Source organism: Triplophysa dalaica, chromosome 23, assembly GCF_015846415.1.
Source record: "Triplophysa dalaica isolate WHDGS20190420 chromosome 23, ASM1584641v1, whole genome shotgun sequence".
In the NCBI taxonomy this organism is placed as follows: Eukaryota; Metazoa; Chordata; class Actinopteri; order Cypriniformes; family Nemacheilidae; genus Triplophysa; species Triplophysa dalaica.
The window spans coordinates 10,753,896-10,770,550 of NC_079564.1; the positions used below are offsets into that span (position 1 = coordinate 10,753,896).

The 16,655-nt window shown below is 37.8% G+C and overlaps 2 protein-coding genes across 7 annotated transcripts in view; one reads left to right on the forward strand and one right to left on the reverse strand.

Moving 5' to 3' along the window:
- The window catches only part of rreb1a (ras responsive element binding protein 1a), a 47,318-nt gene extending 44,744 nt beyond the window's left edge, over window positions 1-2,574 (forward strand). For all 4 annotated transcript variants that reach the window (XM_056738308.1, XM_056738307.1, XM_056738305.1 and 1 more), the window contains one exon: window positions 28-2,574. In XM_056738308.1, the coding sequence (XP_056594286.1) occupies window positions 28-500 (473 nt within the window). In that variant the 3' untranslated portion in view covers window positions 501-2,574. The remainder of the gene's footprint in view (window positions 1-27) is intronic.
- Window positions 2,575-5,538: 2,964 nt separating this feature from the next.
- Window positions 5,539-14,655, reverse strand: znf271 (zinc finger protein 271). Of its 3 annotated transcripts, none has more exons than XM_056739011.1 (12): window positions 14,600-14,655; window positions 13,953-14,114; window positions 13,453-13,737; window positions 12,833-13,273; window positions 11,057-11,377; window positions 10,288-10,761; window positions 9,988-10,194; window positions 8,057-8,410; window positions 7,582-7,896; window positions 6,906-7,508; window positions 5,764-5,865; window positions 5,539-5,679 (listed from the first exon to the last, which is right to left on the reverse strand). In XM_056739011.1, exons 2-12 carry the CDS (start codon window positions 14,098-14,100, stop codon window positions 5,666-5,668), a joined length of 3,264 nt encoding a protein of 1,087 aa, XP_056594989.1. In that variant the 5' UTR covers window positions 14,101-14,114; window positions 14,600-14,655; the 3' UTR covers window positions 5,539-5,665. The 3 variants fall into 3 exon arrangements, with proteins under 3 accessions (XP_056594989.1, XP_056594987.1, XP_056594988.1); XM_056739009.1 differs by having other exon boundaries at window positions 5,752-5,865; XM_056739010.1 differs by having other exon boundaries at window positions 5,752-5,865; window positions 14,469-14,604.
- Window positions 14,656-16,655: the final 2,000 nt, after the last annotated feature.

Below are 16,655 nucleotides of genomic sequence, written 5' to 3' on the forward strand. Positions count from 1 at the left end.
AGTGAGATGTTTTTGTTCATCATCCAGGTGAGAGGCCCTACAAGTGCCCGACATGTGAGCGCACATTCACCCTCAAGCACAGTCTGGTCCGGCACCAGAGGATCCATCAGAAGCCGCGCGGGGCGGACGCCGACGGGTCGATGTGTGGCGTCACAGGTGCAGCGGATGAAGACGGTTTCAGCGGGCGCTCGGCCAGCGAAAGCGAATGCACGCCCACCAGCACCAATCCACCCTCTGAAACCGAAAGCGAGGTCACGGAGACTGTGAAGGGCGACAAGACTGTAAAGGGCAGTGTGGAGGATTGCATGGCCACTGACAAGGTTGTGGGAAACGAAGAGGAGACGGGACCTTCACCAGCGACAGAACCACCCAAAGAACCTCCGAGAGAGGAACAAGCCTCCGAGTCACCCGTCGCGTCTGACGTTGAGCCGGCGTTACTCAATGGTTTACTGGAGTCCCACAGCAAGCCCACTACTGAGCACATTTTGGCCGCGGAGTGAAGAGAGACGTTCTCGGATCTTTGTGCTGAAACGTGCTGCAACACGAAGCAGTGCCATATATCAAAAGAACATTTTCCAAGTGCCTTTCTACTTTTTTGCTATATCTTTATCAGCATTTATCTCGATCGAAAGTTGATTTTTATAGTATTTTAGATCTTTTTGAATCCTGAGAGAACTACTTTAAGCAATATATGAACAAATTCGTATCGTATTGTACAGATGAGCGACAGCAAAAACTGTCCAATAAGAAGCGAGAGGATGTTTTTCTACTGAGAGGCTTGCGTCCGAGGGCGAAACTGGAATATTGTGCATCAAAGGGCTTTTCTGTTTCTTTTTGTGTGCGTAATTCTTTCTTTAAAGCTTCCCAAGTTGTTTTATCGCAATAATGAGCTGCGTTGTTCGAGGTGCTGTCTTGTACATCTTTTTCAGCCAAGCAATCTGATGGTCATCCTTGGGAAGGTGTTCGTGGAGTATATGGGCAATGTTTGCCCCAAACCAGCTGTGTTGACGGTGACACCTTCCGTTTGCGCTGGCAAAAGGAGGATTTTTATCGAGGGAATGCAGTATTTTTAACACAGGGGCTCGTGAATCGCTTTCCCTCAAGCTCAAAAAGTAAACGCAAGGAAATACAGAAAGCCCACGTGTATGAAATCTGATGTACTTGACTAAAATGAAATGTGTACCAGGGATGAAGTCTTCCAAAAACATCACATTTTTAAAGCCTTACTTCTCTTTTGAGCTTAGGGGCGTCTCACTTTCCGCCGAGCTTGTGAACTAGAATTCATGGTGTACTTGAAAACTGTCGCCCTGCTGCCTCGTGTCAGGATGTATTCCTCTCACGTCAATCACACCTTTTGTAGTTTTGCTATCTCTCTCAGTTCTATGAACTTGTGAAACCTCAGAAACAAAGCAAACCTCAAAGGACACGGAAACTGAAATAACACGGAGAGCATCTTCAGAGACAAGCGGCCATCTGCCGAACAGAGGATTTCTTTAAAAGGAGAGAGAGAGAGAGAGAGAGAGAGCTTGCCCGACGGGATGTCCTCTAAACATCAGACCCGGTTCACCCCCTAGAGGTGAGATCTGGCAACTCCACTCGGGCACCAGACTGATAGTATTGGAAGAACTTTTGAATGCAATCGCAATGGGTGTATTCCAGACTCCCGCTTCTCCCGATGCCTTTCGTGGGTCGGCGCGAGCGTGTTTTGTGTTGTTGGCGTGCAAGCGGTCGGTCACTCACAGACTGTTTTTAATGTATTTATTGTGACCCAGAGGTGGGTGAAGTAGTAAATGTGGAGAAGCCATGTATTAACACGATTATGCTGCGTAAAAAATGATTTGAAATGAATTCTTGGCATCCCAGCTTTGATTTTGGGTCTTGGATAACAATAATCACTTTTGATCGGAAAGCTTTATGTAGACTGTATGCATTTTCTAGAATGTGAGGTCTGTTTCTGTTATCATTATTGTTGTTATTATGATTGACTTTTTCAGTTTGAGAGATACAAGTTGTTTTCGTTGATATATTCTTTGCGTATAAACTGTGAATTTACGGTGTTATTCTGCTATGGGTGAATCTGTAGGGTAGTTTTGCATGATAACCTTTTTATGTTCATTTATATATATTTTTGCCGTTATCGCCCCACCTGTCGCTCTCACTCTCAGGGTTTCTACGTTAAGGCTTTCTCATTTCGCAAAAATCTTTCAGTCCACTTTTGATTTTTGAACACGTGGATCCATCAATCACTACTTTAAGCACTTGACTGTGAATTCAAATGAACAGGGTGGAGTTATCGAATCCACATTCCTCTCATGAATTTTTCTACAAGACTTTTATTTCTGTCCTCCCTGAGAAATGGAGATCTTTCGCTGTTTGACGGGCTGACTGACGTAAAGGGAGCTTCGTGTCGCTGCTACATCCCCAAACATAATTCTACTGGACTTGAATGGAATCAAAACCAGAACATTTTTGGTACACTACTCTTGTTCTTTGAATAAGTGCTTCAGAATCAGAAATGTAATCTGTTCTGTATCAAAACTATTCAAGCAATAAAGATATAAAACAGAGAAGGATGCTTGCTGTATGTAGAATCAAATGATTAAATATTGGTCATATAATTGAGCACAGAGGGTATGTTTGAAAACGTTACTGTTTATTCAAATCAAATATTGACCTAAAATTATTGGAAAAACTTAACGAAGGGAAACATTGAAATGTTCTAATAATAATCTGAAACCAGTTTAAAGCACTAAAATTATGATAATAAAAACTAAAACGAATATTAAATTAATTAATCTGACATGGTTTAAAAATAAACAAATCAATTATAAAATGACAAAAGCATATACAAAAATTGTGAACACTAACTAAGAGTAGTAGTAAAAGTAAACATCTAAAAATAAAAGCTTATATTAAATATTAATAAAACTTAATAAATCTAATACCAAAACTATAGTTAAGTTTGTGTTAAAGATTCACAATGGTAAAAAACACTCTCTGCCTTACTACACAGAATTTTGAGTGTGATTTATTGAAAAAAAAATAAAGAAAAGATTAACACAATTTGTGCTTTGATTGATGCATTATTGATTTGTTAAAAAAAATATTTAAAAAGACAATGTAACAACATGTGGAACGGCACAAAGAATCAATAACTGTTGAGTAGTTCAATTTAATTTAATAAACTTCAATACAATTTTAAAGGGGTCAAGAAAACGTGTTTTTCTGTGTCTTTAGTGTGTTATAAATTGCCCATGCATGTATCAGACATGTAAAATTGCAAATATTAAAGTGTTTTGACAAAAGATGCATTCTATCTAAAACCGAACGCTCACCCAGACCTGCCTGAAACACCTCCTGTAACCACACCCCCACAAATCTAAATCAGTTGCTGGTATGATTTGACTAAGACCATCCAAATGTTTAGGAAAGTAAAGTGGGCGTCAGTACCTGTACCTGTCAGTACAATTGATTTGGAATCTAATGTTCCAAATATGGTAAGTATATGTTACATTTCCGTCACACGCTTACAGTAATCGACCAATCACTACGCACTGGTTAAATGGCCAATCATAGCACACCTCACTTTTCAGAGCGCTGAGCTTTGTAAAAAATCTGCACGTTTCAGAGAGGTGGAGCAAAGAGGAGATACAAACATGCACGGTGTGTGGAAAATATAGAACCATAATATTTGTTTTAGCGGGCCAGGCGTGTGCATCTGATGAAAGATATAGATATTGTATATACTATTATCATTTATACTTTTGGCTACAATAATCGTGGCGGGAAAATATGATATTGTGACACATACGAAAATAATGTATTTACGTAAAACCTTGTGAAACACATTTATGTAATATAACTGAAATTAAGAGATGGTGGTGACAGATTTCCGTGGCTTTAGTGAGCCAAAATGCACAATTTCATAGATCAGCAGAATGCGTTTAAATGCGTTTAAACTTTGGCAGATTATATGTGTCTAAAGGTAGAAAAAAAATCTGTAAGATATTAAAACACAAAATGAGCAGATCTATTTTTGAAATCTACAAAGCTTCTCACCAAATTCTGTGTGCTGAATGTTGTCATCCCAGCTGTATATGACTTTAGCTGAACATATATAAATGTCCACTTTATGTCCCAAAATGCTTAAAAATTCACCATTCGTCATAAAAGCAATGAATCAAAAAAATAATAAATATGACACATTTATAACTTTAAATTTCTTGTCACAAGACACACAAGAACCAATTTCATTGAAGCTGTCAGTGCCGCCATATCTGAATTTGCGTTGGATTCAGTTTTGCTAACCATTCTCAAAATAAACATTCTCATAAACATCTATTTATCTTCAGAAGACACTTGTTTCCACACTAGACTCATGTGAATTATTTAAATTATGGATTTTACAAACTTGTGTTCAGCTTAAGAAAGAAAGTCATGAATGTGGGCTGGCATTATGCCAGGTACATCATGAGAAAATTCATTAATTCCTTTAAATTGATAGATACTACATGGAGTGATATTTAAGTTTTCCTATCATATCCAACCATACACCTTAAAAGGTTTGAGGTGAAGATCTCCTCTTTGGAGATAAGTTATAAGCGTATTGCTATCCAGTATGTTTGTAGTCTTCATAGATGAAACTGGTGCCCGGAATATTTGACAAAATCAAACCTTGGTTTTCATCCACATCATTCATTTTTAACCTGGATGTCATTGAGAGTTCATGATGATGCTGGACTGGATGGAGCTGAAGACACCGTTACAGCCTTCACATCATCCATTAAATCCTCAGATTTCACTTGACATTCTGCAAGAACATACCGGTGTAGTTACATTGCGAGAAGCAGAAGTCACTTAATGAATCTTAACTATATTGTTTAAAAAAAAGATGCATGTTTGTACAGACAGTTTTATTAGACAGTTTGTGATGATCATTACATGTAAGTTAATGAAAAGGAATATAAATACCAACATTTAAATATACATTATCCGTTATATTTTTGGAAGTTTTATACATTATAAATAGACATTTTTTTTTTTGGTTACAGAAGAATTAAGTATTTCATTTAAAACAGTTTTGTACTGTTAATGTCTTTGTCATTCATAGGGTTGAGTTCTAATCAGTTTTTGTGGTAATTGACAAGAGATAATGCAATTAAAATTGGAAAAATATATATGTTATGCTACATCTGAATAGTTCCAGAATACAGACAGTTGAAAAGCATATATCTGTGCCTCTGAAGGGAATGATTTCACTCTTTGTGCTTTCACAACCAGGAAAATAACAATGAAAGTATACAGGTACACATTGTATTTTCTGTGTGTAAAAACATGATTCCAGTATTTATTTCAATAGAAAATATAGGAAAGCTGTTTTGGAGTAAAGTGTTTGATCATACTATATATATAACATTAAATACTTTTCATTGCGTTTCTATGTAGCATTCAAACCCAAACAGATCTGCAGCACATCCATACTTTAGTATATGTGTGTGATCAGATCTTCAGGGTTGAATAGTGTAATGCTTTCAGACCTAGAATTTCAATAGCATTTATTGGATTAAAAACACATTTCTTGGCATAAATTGAAGTTTGTGCGTGATCTCAATGATGAAACATTTCAAGCTGAACCCGTCATCGGTTTTGAAGGAGAAGCTGCTGGCTAATGTCCTTCACCTATTCAAAATGTAAAAAATATTCAAATATTTTTGAACATCTACTGTTTAAAATAATGTAAACAGTACTTACCATATTCCTCACCAGAGTCCGGTTCCTGTTTAACTTCAACGGTCGTGCTGGATGAGCTATCGACACCAACAGTAACCTTCACGACTCCTTTTGATATGGATAAATCTTTCCCCTCTGAAAACAGATTGGTGGTTTAGAACATCTCTAATGTAATAGGAACTATTTGTAATGTCACAGGCAAACTGTAAATTTTGCCTCTCTATCGCCGTCTGTTTAAGACAAAATGTACTTATCTATATGTGAATTTAAGTCAAATGATGTCAAACTGACATTTCCTGGGAAATGTTTATTTTTAACCCCAAAATATTAAATATTGCTTCTTTAAAGGAACCAAAAACGTCTTCACCCAAAAAACAAAAACGTTTATTTTGCTTTCACCTAAACACAAAAACATTTATTTTTCAAAACAAATCATCCAAAACTAAAACTTTTATTTGTGCTTTCAACCAAAACGAATGTTTATTTTGTTTTTACTCAAAAATGAAATTGTTTATTTTGCAAAACGTTTATTTTCCCAGACCAAAATAGAAAGTTTAAAAAACTTATTTTTAACCCCAAAATGTTGCATATTGCTGCTTTAAAGGAAACTAATAATGTCTTGTTGCTTTCACCCAAAACCAAAAATATTTATTTTGCTTTCACCTAAAGATGGAAACATTTATTTTGCAAAAAAATTTTTTTTTAAAGAATACATATTTTGCTTAAAAAACACTTTTATTTGCTTTCATTTAAAAACAAAATGCTTTTCTTTTACCCAAAACAACAAAAATGTTTCATTCAAAAATAAACTTTATTTTGCTTTCACCCACATATTATGATGTCCATGGTAAAGACGTTATGTTTCAAAGCCTTAGAAAATGTTTTGCACTTTTCAATTGTTTTTTATTTGGCCTATGATGAAGCATTGAATAAAATATTTTTTATATTTATATATATTTTTTTATATTTTTAGGTGTATGCCCACGTACCGGATCAACTGTGTTTTATGATATTGGACACATGGTGCAGCTCTTCTTTTGCTCTCATCCAAAAATAAAACCTTTATTTTGCTTTCACTTAAAAACGAAATTGTTTCTTTTCACCCAAAAACAAAACATCACCATCATGTTAATGATGATAAGCAAGATGCGTCTTGCGTGTAACTGCAGACTTACCTGCATGCATCACACGCAGGTGTTTTTTCATCGATGACGAATGTGCGAAGAACTTCATACATATGGGGCACTGGTAAGGCTTCTCTCCCGTGTGGCTTCTCAAATGCACAGACAGATGTGCAAACTGTCTGTAACTCTTCTTGCACTGTGGGCACTGGTAGGGTTTCTCTCCAGTGTGAACCCTCTGATGAACTGCCAGATCTTTAGCTTGGCCGAAGCTCTTCCCGCATTCGGGGCACTCGAACCTGGGTTTGTTCTCTTTGGTGTGAGTACGCAGGTGGACCTTGAGATGACCCCCCTGACTGAAGATCTTGTTACAAACGGGGCACTCGTGCTTTTCCTCCGTGTGAGTCCTGCGATGGAGAACCAGACTGCTGGGATGACTGAAGCTTCGCTCACATTGTGAGCATTGAAAGAGTTCGTCGCCCCGGTCGTAATGATGGCGGCGCTGATGACGTGTGAGATCCGACAGTTTGACGAATCCTCGGTCGCACTCAGAGCATTTGTGAGGTCTCTCTCCCTCATGAACGTAGCGTATGTGTTTCCGTAGGCCTGCTGCTTGAGTAAATGTCTTCAAACACTGACTGCAGGTGTGAGAGACCCCTGGAGAAGAGGATTTAGGTTAAAATATGTCTTAAGTTTCTTTTCAGAAAACCTGAACCCTGAAGCTTCTTACCTGAATGAAAAGCATCTTGATGCTTCTTCAGACTCGCTTCAGAGATGAATGTTTCATCACACATTGAACACTGGACGGGGTTGTCACCTGGATGTCCACTTTGGTGGGCTATCAGGTTTCTCCTCCAGCGAAAACTCAGACCACACTGAGAGCACTTGTAAGGTCTCTCTTCTGTGTGTATTCGCTGGTGAATTTTAAACATACAATGCTGACTGAATCTCTTCCCACAATGAGAGCATTCAAACGGCTTCTCTTGAAAGTCAGCTCTCTGACTGTCTGTTGATTCCACCTTTTTACTCGGTTTCTTTGTGGAGCCTTGTGGAAAATAAAAAAACACTTTCTTCATAAATAATTGAGGTAAAATACCATGAAAACGTCCAACGTTCTGTACACGTGAATGCTACTTAAAAAGTTTAAATTTTAGGGACTTTTAAAGTTGACATAAGAGAGTACAAATATTTTGCGTTAAACTTACTTTCATGTGTTCGCATGTGAGCTCGGAGGAAACTGGGACGGCCGAAGCCCTTAGAGCACACAGGGCAGTTGTGCGGCCTCACTCCAGTGTGAATTTCCAGATGTTTCTTCAGGTCTCCAGGAGTATAAAAGCTTTTACTGCACACGAAGCAAAGGAAAGACCTCTCTCCTGTGTGCGTCTTAATATGTACAACCAGAGCCGATCGCTGACGGAAGGTTTTGTTACAGGTGGGGCAGTTGTAAGGCCTTTCACCTGTGTGAATTCTCTCATGTTGTAACAAACCCTGACGACGACCAAACCTCCTCCCGCAGTAAGAGCAGGAAAAACACTTGCCTTCTGTGTCAGCGTGCTGATCTGTTGAAGTAACACAATATGTTAGCGCGGCCCTGCAACGTTGTGTCATGCATTCGGACTTCTTTACAATGTTAAACGTGCGGTCTTCTCATGCTTTACATGGTCAACGTATCAAAAAACGAGTTGGGCGTATTACGTAGTATTTCTGTGCTCGATACACTCCCCAGCGATCGTACTGGTTTCTGAAAGTATTTTCCAAACATTTAAAACTGTTTTGTAACAACTTTTCTTAGTCCCTTATTGGACAATTCTCCCAGAAAAGCACGCGGCACGGCCACAGGAGAGCAGGAGCATGCGCAGACGTCATTTTCACTTGTAAGCAGAAGAGAGAAAGAGCATACGTTCCAGAGGTTCAGGTGTTTGTTTGTTCACTGCATTTGGGTGATGAATGTTATATAAACTGTGGATATAACGCTGGATTTGGAGATCGTTTGAAACTGATATATGGGGCCGTCCCAGCGCTAAAAGATGCCCGACATGAACCGCATGCGGTGAGTAAAACTGATCTCTGTGTTTTGTTGACAATGGGAGCGCAGGTGCTTCAGTTCAGCTTACCCCTCCCCCCCACATGCGCCGTTTGTTTTCGCAAACAATTGTAAAGCTGTTCCTATCTTTTATAATTGTGATCAAACCAAATACTCTTCGAAGATACGAAGTATGCAATTCTAGTCAATAGGGACTCGAGATTAATATGAGATTGGCAGACCCCCAGTGTGTTAAGCCCGCTTTAAATGACATTACCAACTAAACGATGAGAAACGTGAGCAGCTATATACAAACCTAGTACGTCCGATCTATAAATAATGATTTCAACAGAATATTGCTAATACCAATATTATGTGATGTGATATATACAGTACATAGTGTAAAATATTCGAATAATATCAAATAAACTAAAAACAAATCTTATTTTCTAATCAAATTTTATTTTCATTATTTATATTCTTTTTGACTTACAGACCTTATAATATTGAACTAGTAAAGTTAAAGCTATACGTTTACTTGAGGTATTGTTCCAGTACAAAGGAACAGTTGCGGAGTGTTGTGTTTAAATGATATATAAACACAGACTTTGCATAATTAAGTGCATACTGATTTTGTATTTACAAACACAGACACATGCATGTACATATTTAAAAAATATGAAAAAATAAATAAATGTTTATTTTTTATTTAAATCATATATAAACATGAATATATACATGCATATATTTCCTAAATATATACCTGTATATGTACGTATATGTATTTATAAATACAAAATCATTATGCACAGCTAACAGACATATTTTATGTAAACACATTCTTTTATACTGAATGCGTTTCATCGCGATTAATTGTTGAACAGCCCTCCTAGAAGTTTAGCAGTTACATTTAAAGTATACTTACTAGTATACTTTGATAAACTAAAAAGTAGGCCAATTCAGTCCCAAATAGTATTGAAAGTTACACTTGCGAGTGCACATTTATCAACCTACACTAAATAAACCTAACAAAACATATTCATTTTTGTAAGGGGTGGTAGCATCTCTAAAAAAGGTTTGTACAATGCTCATGAACACAGGTTTCTCTCTTACCTGGATGAAATATGAGTTGATGTTTTTTCAGGGATATTAACAGAGAGAAGGTTTTGTTGCATATGGAACAGTAATATGGCTTCTGACGACCTGCCGTTTCTGAACTAGAACTCTGATCAGCGTTGTGGTCTCCATCATTGAGATTCAACGACTGTGTGTATTTGCTTTCGTTCTCTGAAGGGTGTGATTGATCTCTGGACGCCTCTCCTGTAGAAACATATCAGAGACGTGTTATATTAAGAAAGAAAACCTAGTACAAGATACAGTTTCCTAATTTGATTATTCAGATTCATGTCTTACTGTCTTCAGGAGCTCCAGGGCTTTCAGAAAGCATCGCTGATGAAGCAGGTCGTCCATCATCCAGTTCACCCCGATCCTCCTCATCCTCACGGTGAAACCCATCATTTTCCCGAAGCTTGTTCAGGTGAGATTGCATGTGCGCCTGCAAGCTACTCGGACGAGGGAAACTTTTGGAGCACAAGGGACAACTGTGTGGTCTCACGCCTGTATGAGTTCCCATGTGCGTCTTCAGATCACCCGAACCGTAAAACCGTCTGAAGCACACGAAGCATTCGAAAGGCTTCTCTCCGGTGTGAATCTTCCTATGCACGATTAAAACTGAACGTTGTCTGAAGCTTTTATTGCACACGGTGCAGCGGAACGGTCTCTCTCCTGTGTGAATCCGCTTGTGTTGCTCCATGTCTTGATGCCGTCCAAATATTTTTCCACAGTATGGACAGGTAAAGCGGTTGCGTTCTGCAACGCTCAAATGCTCTGTTCAAAAAAACATAAATACGATATTTTAATGATGATAAACATTCAGAAACTGCTATTTGTTGCATCCCGTATGTTGGAACAGGTGAGGGCGCTATTAAGAAACTTCACATAAAACTACAAGAACTCATCTGGAACAGGAACTCAGTTACATAGTTTAATTTCAATAAACAGAAACCATCTTTGGCATCTGTACGCTGATATGTTTGACCAAAACTGACTGTTTTAAGTATCAAAACAGTTGAATGAAGGTGTGTCCCAAAGTTTATAAGTTGAGAAGTAATTTTGATCTTACCTGGATGAGCGACACGTTGATGCTTTATCAGAGAGAACGAGAGAGAAAACGTCCTGTCACAGAGCGCGCAGCGGTACGGTTTCTCCTCCGTATGATGTGTAACGTGATGTTTCTTAAGGTTTACTGCTTGACTGAAATGTTTTCCACACTGGGAGCAATGGTAGGGCTTCTCTCCCGTGTGAACGCGCAAATGGATACGAAGCTTCGCTTGTTTGAGAAATCTCTTTCCACACTGAATGCACTGGTGTGGTTTATCTTCATCGTGGACCTGCTGCTGAGCTAAAAGATCTTCCTCTTGAACAGGGTGTGTTGCTTCAATACCTAAAAGATTAAATGAAAGCCATGAGAGATACATTCTAGGTTTACCTGCTGCAATCGGTCATATTTGCCTCTCTATCGCCATCTCTGTTTGAAACATTAAATTACAGGTATGTTAACTGAAGGTCAGTTAAGAAACCTCTCTTTACGTGGGTTGAAGTCCAATGGCATCAAATCATCATTTCATGTAAAAAGAAAATGTACGGGACACCTCACATAATAAATCATTATAAGCTTGCCATGGTAAATCGGGAGGGGGGATTAGTAGGCAATTATTAAAAACATTTTTTTTATGTATTCTTGAACAGTTGGTTAGTTTTTTTAGGTATATGTATAACCAAAAAGTTATTGAGAAAACGAGACAGGGCTTGTTGGAAAGGCCTCCGCCGTGGCTTTCGAACGTCACCTCGAGTTAATGCGACACCAGGGGCCGGAGCTAGAGCGCCCGGTAGCCGGAACGGTTGAAAAATCGCAGCTCCGGAACCGGAAGACCCAGAGGCTCATGCCCGGGCTCGTACGAAAGGGCGGGCCGAGACGTAGGCCTCGAGGCGCTGTGACCTGGCAAGCGGACCAGGGATGCCCAGAAAGGCGCGGCGATAGACCCGTTGCCTTCCGTCGTCCGTATCTCCGTCTCCCCCCAACGGCGCCGTTCAAGAGCCACACTAGAGACCTTTTGAACGACACCAGATGCGAGTCTCTGCGTCCCCGCGTTCCGGAGCTACGCCCTCCGGAGGGTCTAACTTTTTCACGGCCAATAGCTCCGGATAATAAAAACTCAACAAAACAAAAATGCCATGAATTATGTTGGTAAACATAAACTAAATCAAAGCTATGTTATATTTGAGTGTCTTCAAAGGAGCTCAGTTTGCCTTGAATTTACAGAATTAGAATTTTATTGGCCAGTTTCAACAGGTCTCACTTTACTAAAGTAGTTCCTATCTATGCTAGGGTCTTATTCTCTTTGTCCCAATTCTTTAGTGCAAATGAAATCATTCATTTCAAAAACATTTCTACACAATTATATAGTTGTTTTCATTAGAATGTTATCACAATTATATATTTTGTATTTCAAAAATAATTTAAAATAAGCAAAAGCCTGTAGACCAGATGAATTTTAAATAGTAAATATTTTGTGATTTTCTTTGGTTTATGGAGTTTCCAACATTAAGTTTACTTACATACACGGTGTAAAAACACTTTAATTTTCTAAAAATAAGCAGTTATTGTTACCTTACTTCTTGACTGACTCTCAAATGATCCCTTCGGTGATTCATCTGTCTAATCCCCTCCTTTCTGTCAACCTACTCTGATCTGATTGGTCAGATGATCTTTAAGGTCACAAAATACTTTTCAGTCAAGTCCTAAACTTTTAAATGGTGGTGTAACCAGTAATGATGGTACATTAAATTCAGTGGTGGTTCGTTTATTTTTGTAAGAACGACACCATTATCAACTCACCTTTATCAACAGAGATAGGAATATCCTCAGTCACCGCACATGGAGATGGTGATCCCTCGACCATCGCTTCTTGACTCTGGGCTTTGTTTTCAAAACTCACATCATCGCTGGTAATATTGTCTACAGGTTCTGGAGAAGGTGATTCGCTATCATCCCCAGTCGTCTCAGTTTGCTCTTGTTTGTGTTGTAGATCTTCTATGGCCGCAGAACTGCAAGGCCTCTCAATGTTAAGAGCATCCGAATGGTTCAAGTCGTCCGATTTAGCAAATGTCCGCTCAGGAGATTCAAGCGTTGACAGATGAGAATAACTGTTGACACAGTCCGGGCAGCGATGAGAAATCTCTCCTGTGTGAGTCAACTCATGTTCCTCCAATTGGCACGCAAAATTTTTACCGCATTCGACGCAGATTAAACATTTTCCATCTGTAGTGAGGTCTTGACCTGTAAACAATGAAGTTATATGGTGACATTACATCATATTTTCATTCTGACCTTAAGAAGGCAAGCGTTACAGTGATTTTACCACAATTATGAGTCAGACACTCTGTCATCTAAACCGTGGTAAAATCTGTAATGCACTGCATCTCGTGACTAAATCAGTGTTTGATGATACTCTGTACCTTGATGAAAAGCACGCACATGTCTTCTCAAAGAAGATAATAGGGCGAAGTTTTTAACACAGATGGTGCAGTGAAAGGCCTTGGCATCCGCATGGACGATCTGATGAGTCTTGAGGTCTCTCTCCCGGGTGAAAGACTTCCCACAAATCAAGCATTCGAAAGGTCTCTCGCCTGTGTGAATCCGCACGTGTTCGGATAGATGTTGAATGCGAGAGAAAGTCTTCCCACATTGAGAGCACTGATAGGGCCTCGCTTTGGCAGAACACTGTTTGCTTGTATGGTCCTCTGCGGTGACGGATAACAGAAAAAATGACCAGTTATATATACCAGTTATGTTGGTTTACTGTCATTTCTATAGAACATTAAAAAAACAGTAATATTTTGTTATTCGTTATTTTTTACGAATTTATTATTAGTTTTATTAGACCCAAAGTTTCACCACTTAACCATCCACATATCAGAGTTCAGAATAGTGTAGTGTACAGCTCCTGCATCCTCACCCAGTTCAAATGAAGGATCTGATGGGTGTAGATGAAACCCTCCCTCCATTTCCCCTATATCAGACTCATGTTCTCCAGTGTTACGCCCATCCGATGGAAAAACACCCCCATCCTCCGGGTCACTGTATGACGTCATGCTCAGATCCATGTCTTACTGAACACCTAGACAAGAAAACATAGTTATGATTGGCAGATTAGATTTTCACAAGTTTTATTCCTTGCTTTATATTTTTCATTATTGCAGTCAATAAAGTATTACATTTAAAACATATCATGGTACTGTGTGAGAACCTTATTTATGCAACATAGTATTTGCATAGTACTGATACTTAATAATATCATAGTATTACCATCTGATTATCTATCTGTCAAGTGATCTGCATAATATAATGTAATATACTATGATATGATATAATAAGAATACAACACAATATAATATTATAATAAATCTTGACTTATGTTTTAATACCTCTCACGTTACATATCAATAAACGCAAAGCAGGAGATAGAATAAACCTCTTTTAGCTGCTGTTATATGTCAACGCAAACTCGTTGTTTTCCTGTCAGACAGATGACAATAGAAATATAAACACTAGTCACGTCACTATAGAGAAAAGCACATGCAGAGTTTGTGCACATAGCCTCACCTTCCCTGTGTCTAATCACAAAATCATCATGAACGTCCTCACGGAATAACAAACCGGAAACACTCGGAGTTGTTATCTTTTCAAAATAAAAGTCCCATATATTTTTGCAAAATACATTATTGTATTAGAATGAATCCATTGTTAAATGTCCCTTTGAATTAGATTCCTATATGTTTTAAATATATATCTTTATATAATAAAAGAATGGCATTATTAAAAAGTACTATAAGATTAATTTATATAAAGCTCAGACACCTATGTAAAGGTTGTGTGTTTGAATCCAATGCAGCACAGTTATGGTTCAGTACGCGAGAAGATGATATGGATAACAGTGTCTGCCGCATGCACGTAAAGGTTATTTTTTGGTGTTTTGTGGTTTTTGCTACTCTCATATTCATAACAGTTCTGTCACAGTATCATGGGACAGTGATGGTAGTAGTCTTGGTATTGAATACTGTGTTACATTTAGGCATTTAGCATTTACGCTTTTATCCAAAGCGACTTACATTGCTTTATCCTATACATTTATACATAGGTACTTGCAATCCCCTGGGATCGAACCCACAACCTTGCGATTTAACGCAATGCTCTTACCACTGAGCTACAGGAAAGTGTTACATTAAAGTCACCAGAGTTCTAAGTGTTGTACACAGTGTTGTAGTGATTATTATAGATGATTTATCAGTGCACACCATTATTTTATTTATTAATTTGCACTTGTAATCTTTAATCGAAAACCTTAAGCTCCTCTCGTCTCAACGACAACTCTTCATCATGACGTCAGCTACCAAAAAGGGGTAGTACTATACTGACTGTCCAATGGCCAGGCATTTTTAGCCCCAATTTACAACCTACCAATCAAAAAGGTAAGTGCAAAATAAAGCCCCGCCCTAATTTGTATCTGTTTTTTTATTTTTATTGAACAAATATAACATCAAAAACATAGTCACAATTAAGAGAAGAAATAAACAACAATAATTCAGACGACAAAAAGCCAGAAAAAGGGAATTAAAATAAAAGCAAGTAAATTAATAGACAAAAAAAATAAATAAAAATAAAATTGAGCCAGGGGTAACAAAAACTTAAAATAAATTCAAGAGAGAGAGAAACGCCTTGAGACCCTTTTGGTTTTCAGTATAAAAAAGCTGAAATATTATAGTTTGTGCACATTGTAACAGACTTTAATGCTTTGGCATTGTTAGATGAAGAGATAGTACCCAAATAACAATTAAGGTCTTTGCAAAAAATTATAAAAAGAGGTTTGACAGACAAAAACTTACACTTGTGTACAAAAAACTTGGCTAGAAAAATAAATAGATTTATAAGAAAATACTTGTCTTTTAGATTTTTGTCAGAATTATAAAATCCAAATAAGCCATCCTTAAACATCAAAGAAAAGTTGACAATTTTTTTTTTCAAATTTCAGAAGCCGTTTCACTCTGATACACATCACAATACGAAAAAAAGTCTGCGAGTTCCGTTTCATGGTGACTTTAAAGGAATATAATAGTCTTGCCAAAGTTCATGTACAGTGTATATAATATATGAAAGCTTGTATCCAATACATACTTAAAGGTCACTCACCCTCAAGTTGTTCCAAAACTGTTTAAAAATCTTTGTTCTGTTGAACACGAATGAGATCTTTTAAAGAATGTGAAACTAAACTGGTCTAGTGCAGCATCAACTACCATCATAGGTTTTTTCCCTACTATGGAAGTCTATAGTGCCCCATATGTGTTAAGTTACAAACATTCTTCCAAATATCTTTGTTTGTGTCCAGCAGATCAACGATACAAAGGTTTAGAACAACTTGAGTGTGAGTAAATGATGACAGAATGTTCATTTTCAGTTAAACTGTCCCTTTGAAGCGATAATTCACCCAAAAAGGAAAATTCTGTCATTATTTACTCACCTTCATGTTGTTCCAGATCACAATGCTTATATGGGTCAATGACAAATAAGATTTTCAAGAAGAAAAAAAAAATATTTTAAGCAAAACAGTTTGAAAATGTATATTTATGTCCAAAAAAATGTATTGTGTTGATTTATATTGGTT